The sequence below is a fragment of the Monopterus albus genome, unplaced genomic scaffold (assembly GCF_001952655.1).
Source record: "Monopterus albus unplaced genomic scaffold, M_albus_1.0 scaffold23.1, whole genome shotgun sequence".
NCBI classification, from domain to species: Eukaryota; Metazoa; Chordata; class Actinopteri; order Synbranchiformes; family Synbranchidae; genus Monopterus; species Monopterus albus.
In genome coordinates this window covers 1,782,031-1,790,022 of record NW_018127903.1, presented here as the reverse complement: position 1 = coordinate 1,790,022, position 7,992 = coordinate 1,782,031, and the positions used below count along the sequence as shown (strand labels likewise).

The 7,992-nt window shown below is 41.0% G+C and overlaps 1 protein-coding gene across 1 annotated transcript in view; it reads left to right on the top strand.

Annotated features, from left to right (window-relative positions):
- The first annotated feature begins 1,491 nt into the window (after positions 1-1,491).
- Positions 1,492-7,992, top strand: part of nol6 (nucleolar protein 6 (RNA-associated)) — a 16,316-nt gene continuing 9,815 nt past the window's right edge. Inside the window, exons 1-14 of the mRNA XM_020594480.1 lie at positions 1,492-1,740; positions 2,018-2,215; positions 2,371-2,487; positions 2,624-2,803; positions 2,952-3,120; positions 3,303-3,437; positions 3,840-4,003; positions 4,094-4,214; positions 4,314-4,372; positions 4,487-4,588; positions 4,665-4,780; positions 5,029-5,206; positions 5,294-5,416; positions 6,207-6,355. Of these exons, the coding sequence (XP_020450136.1) occupies positions 1,702-1,740; positions 2,018-2,215; positions 2,371-2,487; positions 2,624-2,803; positions 2,952-3,120; positions 3,303-3,437; positions 3,840-4,003; positions 4,094-4,214; positions 4,314-4,372; positions 4,487-4,588; positions 4,665-4,780; positions 5,029-5,206; positions 5,294-5,416; positions 6,207-6,355 (1,850 nt within the window). The 5' untranslated portion in view covers positions 1,492-1,701. The remainder of the gene's footprint in view (positions 1,741-2,017; positions 2,216-2,370; positions 2,488-2,623; positions 2,804-2,951; positions 3,121-3,302; positions 3,438-3,839; positions 4,004-4,093; positions 4,215-4,313; positions 4,373-4,486; positions 4,589-4,664; positions 4,781-5,028; positions 5,207-5,293; positions 5,417-6,206; positions 6,356-7,992) is intronic.

The following is a 7,992-nucleotide window of genomic DNA, read 5'->3' as shown; positions in this document are numbered from 1 at the left end:
GATTATATTAGCTGAATCAATACCTCTCTAAGACAGTTTGAACAAAATCTGAAGGTTATTACCTTTATAGGTGTAGGCTATAAAGCAAGACTTGTATTAGAATGAATTAGTTTTAGCTAAAAGTGTACCTTATAGTAACTGGCTCTAACATTATGCACATAATCTGATGCTGCTCCATATATATGCTGAGATTTGAATTTAAAAAGCAATAAAACAAATAATCATGTTAAATTTGTTTGATCAATTTTTACTTGAATTTGAACCAACCTAAGATTTTACCCCAATAACCAAAGAAGTGCAGCACTATTAAAATGCTCGACTTGCACAATAACCGTATGTGATCCTTGTAAATGGGCGAGGGGCATGAAATAGTCAGATGGTTAACAACTAAACTGCTCTGTTTGTAGGACATGAGACAGACAGAGAGTCAGACTAACAAAAATAGATGGCCATGGTGGGCATGTTAGGCAGGCAGCGAGGGACAGAGAAAATTAAGACCCCTCAGTACTTCCATTATGAGTGTGCCTGGAGGTCCTACAACAATAAACTGGTGCCACAGCATGTAGGTAGTCAGATGGTTAGCAAGAGAAACTCCTCCAAAAACATAGCCGTACTGTAAATTGCCATGGCAATCATGTTGGACAAAGAGGAAAGGCTGAGTCTTTTCAGTACTCACCTTATGAGCCCAGGAACTTGTAGGACTTTACTGCTGATACAGTGCTGCCAAACCCCAATCCCCAGCCACCGATCATCAGGATGTGTTCCATTTGTTTGTATTGACATGCCGCTTGTTACGTAGCAGCAAGGGCGGGGAATCCCGTTAAATGGAGTGCAGGCGGCACATGAGGGGGAGATATGACTATGATCTTCATCAGTTGGTAATGGTAATTCCGGAAAATAGGCCATTCTTTCATATTAAGCAGCATGATGTTTCTGCTTTTGAACACAAAGTGAACAGCCTATGCCACTGAGTGAATACTGCCCAAAAGAGCCAGGATACAGGACACAATCTTAATATCAAGTGTGATTTTATGTTTATTTTATTATTATTATTATTATTTTGTTTATTCAATTGGGATTTTATGGAATTAATGTTCAACCTTAATGTAACTCAGATATCCTGTCTGCAAAGTTTCTGATTCATAATCAAAGTTTTGTGCTGCTCGGAGGTTACGGTGCCCATATTTTATGTCAGCAAACAAGCTGCTGTTCACATTTCTGTTGGGTTAGGTCACCACGTCCTTAATGCACCCATGCAATTAAAACGTCAAGGAACTGAATCAAATGTAACAGAGGTAACGATAACTGTAATATGATAATGTAAATAACAATCTAAGTTACGTTAGTTTACAATCGGTTAATTATAAATATAAAAGGCTAAGGAATAAAACATCCATCAATCCATCCATTCATTATGTACCTCTCATTTCTGAATGGGGTTGGGGTGCGCTCGCGCTGGAGCACCAATCATACTTGAGACTGCTAATGCAACCTATCTTGTTGAAGTCGCTAGGACGCTCTAGCGTAACTAGCAACAAGCCAATCACCATTCAGTGCCACCGCTTCTACGCCAATCGTGGAATAGTTTACTGGGTAGCACGTTTCACTGACCCGTTACATGTGAGAGCGCAATGAAAGGAAAGCAGGTTTGATTAAAACTCAAAATATTGGGATTATCACAACTTTAAAAGCATACCAGACATGAAAAAGAAGCAGGCGGTTGCAGAGGACAAAGTAGAGGTAAGACTGGCAACATTTATTACGATTCAGGTGCGTAGGGGCTAACCGCGGCTTAACAGTTTTAATTTCTGGAACACGGGCATGCTTTGCGTACAGTTTTGCAATTAAGTTATATCGGTAAGATTTTGTTTAACGTACAGTGTTCAGTTAATATAAAGCAGAAATGTACAATCGATACATACTGATTTGTTACAAGTACTTTAAGTGGACATGTTAAAATTGAATCGAATTAAGCTGTTGCTGCTACTGGGTATGTTGTGCTGTTGCTATTTTACAGATGATTCCCCCAGAATCCTCTCAAGAGGAGCAGGGAGGTGAGGCTCCCGTTAAAGCCAAAAGGAGCAAAACTGAGGAGGTGGTCTATCACCCAGTGAAGCTGTCCAGAAGTGACCTGTACAGACCTCCTACCGCAGAGGAGCTCAGCCAGCTGAAAGAGGCAGAAAGCTTGTTTCACTGTAGCCTTCTCAAAATGCAGGTTAGACTTCTGATTTACTGATATGAACATGGAAAAGGAGGATGAACAGAGCCAAGGGGGTTTTGTATTAAATCAAGCTTTTCAGCCTATGCCAGAAAAACCACACACGCTTTCACACAGTGCTAGTAAAGTTCTGTGATCTTTACCAATAACAGATGGAAGAGCTGCTGAAAGAGATTGCCCTGAGTGAGAGAAGGAAACAGCACATAGATTCTTTCATTCAGACAGTCACTAATCTGCTCCAGACTGTGCCAGAATCACCAGAGGTGGAGGTATGTAGCACTTTAACAGTTAGAAAAGCATCATGATTGAACATACAGTAGATGTTTAGTTCCATTCATTCATGCTCTTCACAAATGCACAACCATCTGTTACAGTGCATTCTACTCAGCCTCTCTTTGTGTTCAGGTGAGTGACCTGTCATGGCTGTCTGGTGCAGTTAAGGTCCCTTTCCTCCTGGTGCCCAAAACAACAAAGGGCAAGTTCCACATGGCACCTCCTGCTTCTGTTGATCTAATCGGCAGCTACCCCCTGGGCACCTGCACCAAACCACGCATCATGGTGGACCTGGCTGTCACAATTCCAGCTGTAAGTCACCTTGACCTTTTCTCTTTCAGTACATAATTTTAATCCAAGAGAGCAGTGTGCTGTTATTGTGTATTCAATGCACTACGACAATACAAACAATAAATCATGAGAGAAACTTTCATATGTCTGCTCACGTCTCTGTCATTAGGATGTCCTCCACCCAAAGGATGTGATTAACCAGAGGTATCCGAGGAAGAGAGCTCTCTACCTGGCAGGCCTGGCCCAGTACCTCACATCCTCCTCTGACATTGGAACCATGCGTTACTCTTGTCTCCATGGAAATCGACTACGACCAGTTCTGCTGCTGACACCTCCAGGTAGTTAATGTTTGATTTTACACAATATTGTAACCTTCAAGAGCACTGGATATAGTTTTCACTTTATGTATTTTCATCAGCAAATAATGTTTTGTATATTAGCCCCTTTTTGCATATATAAAATAGCATTTAATTTGGTTATGGTTGTGAAATAAGCTGTGTTGTTGTGTCCCATCTTTCAGGTAAAGACTCTTCCAGCTTCAGCATCCGTGTTCATGCCTGTCCGCCTCCTGGGTTTTTCAGGCCCAGCCGTTTCCACCCCCAGAGGAATAACATCCGCATAGAGTGGTACACTGAACTGCAGGCCTCCAAGTCTGGTAAGCTTGTACATTTATACAACTAGTTCTTCAAATTTTATCCATCTTGGTTTCAATATTACTGGCGGTCACTTTTTCTCATACATACGGTCATGACCAAAGTTATTGGCACCCCTGCATTTTGTCCATTCCATTTTTGGAGTTCTGTGTGGAATGTATCAGATGTGGCTTTTTGTGTTATTCCAATGCAAACAAAATAAATAAACATGAAAATACCAAAGAATTTGTGATTGCGGCCATTTTCTGGGAGAAGTAGTGCATTTATCTGACAGAAAAGTGGGGGTGCCAATATTTTTGGCCATAACTCCAGGACTTTATTGTTTTTCAGCAACAGTTTAATTCACAAATGTTCTTCTTTTTTTTATATTAAGAACAGTTTCCTTTCTTTCTTGTTTGTTGCAGAGCGCATCGACCCTCCCACTCCACATTACAATAGCTCTGTCCTGGGGGATTTGCTGCCCAGGGCTCATCTCCAGTTTCTTTGTGCTATCAGCTCCCAGTGCTCATCTTTTGCCAATGGGGTGGCTTTGCTCAAAGTGTGGCTTCGTCAAAGAGAGCTCGAACAGGTTCTACACAGTTTACTCCCATCTTTTTTTTAGACATCTGACACTGTTTATCTCACCTCACCTTTCTATCGTTCTCTCAATGTCTTGCAGGGCACTGGTTGTTTCAGTGGCTTCCTGGCATCAATGCTGTTGGCTTATCTGCTGACCACCCACCGAATCAGTAACACTATGACAGCCTATCAGCTGCTGCGAAACAGCTTGAACTTTCTGGGTAAGAAAATGTAACATCAGCTAAACCACAGGTTTTAGGTTTTTATAAAGTGTGATATTATATAAGGTAGTTGTACTAATCACAGTTTTGAACCCTCAGCATCTACGGATCTGACAGTGAATGGGATTAGCCTCGCCAGAGATCCTGACTTTACAGCTGTGAGTTGTCTATCTCAAATTTAAAAGCATAAACATTAACATGCAGGTTGTTAAAAACTTTATTTACTTCCTAAATTACTTGTTACCGTCCCCTCTTTCATCTTTTCTCTGCAGCCATCTCTTGCAGAGTTCCACAGTGCTTTCCAGGTTGTGTTTGTTGACCCTTCAGGCCATCTCAACCTGTGTGCTGACATGACTGCTTGTACCTACAAACAGGTAAATACTGTGAAAACACATGATTGGCTGGTGAGATTAAGCAACAGGTTGTGACCATTTTCACACTGGTTCTCAGCTGCAGCATGAGGCTTCTGTGTCGATGCAGTTCTGGGACAACCCTACAGTGGATGGGTTCCACAGCCTCCTCATGACTCCCAAACCCATGATGAGGACAAGTGACCATGTATTCCAGTATGGCTCTGTTTACATGCTACTACAACAAAAACTAATTACAGTACATCATACATTACACAACCAGCTTAGTTTTACTCCTCCTTTTCAACACACCATTTCTGATTGTCTTTGAAATGTTATCTTTTATAGATTCATGCTGAATATAGTTTCCATTTTTATTGCTAGGGCCCTTTCACATTGTTTGACAGACTTCCCGTCTTCATCCTGTCAGCTCTTCTCTTTTGTGCTTTTTATCTCCCACTCAGATTATGTGAGCTGGTGAAGCTTCAGTCCAGCTGTAAGAAACTGAATCTCCTCAGTGAGCTGATGGACCACAGTGGAAATTATATCCACACTGTGCTCCCTTTTATTCTGTCCCTGCTTCAGCAAGGATTGGGCCAAAGGATTCGCCTCCTCACCCACTCCCTCTCTCCTGACCCTGAGGTGGGAGATAGTTACAGTCACTCATGTCTGGCTCACTCAAATGGCAGAACACACTTGTTAAACTTTTTTATTTTTGCTTTGTCACAGTGGTCCGTGGAGAGTGACGCCCCAAAACACAGAGATCAGCCTCCTCTCTCCTTCGGTTTGCTCTTAGAGCCAGAGCTGGCGGCCTCTGTTCTGGAAAGAGGCCCCCCTGCAGACAGCCCTAAGGTAACCTCACCTGTCTCTCTTCTGTACATGTGTGTGCGTTGTCATACTTATAAATTCAACCCTACTGGGATTTAAGATGAGGTCATTTTGCCTTACATGAGTGCAATATTAGGAATGCTACAAAGTGGGAGCCAATTTGTTTTGGTATTTACTCATTGTAACAGTGTGCTTGCACACTGTATTTGATTGATGAGGGAAGTATGGCCTTTACACCTGAGATGTAAACTTTCACATAGGCTAAACATAATTGTTTTCTCTTATTGAGAAAGGACAGTTTGGTGTAGTGTTTTTGACTGTGAGTATAGATGTAAATGTTTTAAGAGTGTAGTGCTATTATAATAACTTAACCAGATGCAGCATTTATGGTTACAACTCAACTCCATTTCTTAGACTGCCATTTGCAAAAGGCTTTTTTTTTTTGTATCAAGCAATAGAAACAAACAGTTGTTGGAGAGAAACAGTACAGGTGTTTATTGGTTTTGTGGACTTGTTTCTCAATCAATCAAATCAATCATAAACTTTAATGCCAATGATGTTAAAATACAAGGAATTTGAATACAGCTCAGTGCAAATAAGAATAACAAGTAAAAAAAACAAGAAGACAAACAACCATCTATTTCAAAATATGTACATATATACATGTTAAAATGAGTTATTTTATGTACAGTGGTTACAGTTATAAGTTATTCTTCTCTCTTTTCTCTTATTATACAAGTTATTCTTCATCATTTCTATGTTACCATGCTTGTGCAATGATTGATTATTAACAACAGCAGTGTTCCTCTGTTAGGCATCTGAGTTTCGTCAGCTGTGGGGTTCTCGCTCCGAGCTGCGTCGCTTCCAGGACAGCACCATCACTGAGGCTGTGGTTTGGGATGCAAAGACCATGTGCCAGAAACGGCTGATCCCCAGACAGATCATCACACATCTGCTACAGCTGTATGTATTTTATTTTGGCATAGCACACAGAAAAGACATCACATTAATACTGGTAATAATACAGTGGCTTGTTTGGTCACTGAGTTCCTAGCTATACTGATAATAGGGCTGGATATTGATACTGATCTCTTTATTCAGTTAGATTTTGAGACCATTCATTTTGATTTATCGTCATGCATAATTTAAAAAATAAATGCTATCCCATAGAGTCACAAACAATAGCAGATGCTTCCAGCTAAGTCCAGACATCCACTTCAGTGATCACTTTGAAGTGCAAATATAACATTTAGCACAAATGTAGGTATTTAGTGAGAAAAGGCACAGATGCAAAGACCAGTCTCTGGATTTCAAGAACCAATATTGAATCTTTCAAAGACAAATCATACTTAATAGGAAAATTGATATTTTTATCCAGCTCTAACTGATAATATAAGTACTGATAATGCTATTATGGTAACAAAGGTACGAACGAGTTATTTTGCTGCTTCATTGTTTTTTTTTCCTTGTGATTTTCACCCCAATTTGTGAACTGCTGTAAGTAAATATATTCAAAATAGGTTTGCGAACCATCATGCACATAATACATAATACCTGTGTTAAGGTAAGTGAGGTGTATGAAAGACTAGTGCAGTGTTGGCATCCTCCACTGGAGGGTCTCGGATACCTGGTGTATGATGTTGAATGCCAAGTATTTGTAGTCACCATGTGTTTACTCAGATATCACTGACATAATTGTATTACTGACTTATTGTCCACTGTTCAAGCCAGGAGTATCAGAATCTGTTTTTGCTGACAGACTTTTTGTGTGTAGCATTATTAGGCCCAACAGATATATCACCATTATAAGAGAAGAGAACCTGCTGTCGTAACAGCCCTGCCATCCCCGTCCTCCCTGACTCTTGCAACATCCAGTCAAGGCATCTTGCCCTTTACTGCTCTACAGTAACCTTATTGTTTTATCTATATACAAAGTCAGTGTACACCATCATATTGGGTTGCGCAAGTTACACATTTCTGTTTACAAAGATCATCATGTCAGCGTGCTCTGGGCTCAGTCTTGTGCGCATTGTTGCAAATGCTTGCCCAGCCTCTGACAATAAAGATGGCAGCGAAACCCCAGGTACACACAGATAGTGTCTCGCTAGAGTGGCCAGTTTGGGGAACCTTGGTCCATTTACCCTCCACCAGTCAAGAGGATTTATGTCCAGTGAGGGAGCAATGTCTCTCAAGTAGTAATCTACCTGAGCCTCAGAGTCTGTCGCATAGGAGGAACTATAGTTGTCCCCTAGGAGCAACATCATGGTGTTTTTGGTGTCACTTCTCATTTGTGAGGGCATAGCCACCTGGCTAATATCAGGCGTGACCAGAGTCTCCTGTTGTTCATCCTTTGTGCCCACAGTAGTAGTTTTAACATCTAATTTTGAAACCAGTTCATGCAGTTTAACCTTTGCAGCGAGTCTCCCTGTTGGTGTCAGAAAGCTGAGATGTTTGTGACGAGGGTCCAGCATAGAGGCTATCAGAGCTGGTTTGGAGGCGAGGTCACTGGAGTCAACCTGTGAACAGTAAAGTGAAACAACAGTAATAAAGACTTATTGTAAGAGGATGCAGACTGTTCATCTTTATCAACATCAATCGTT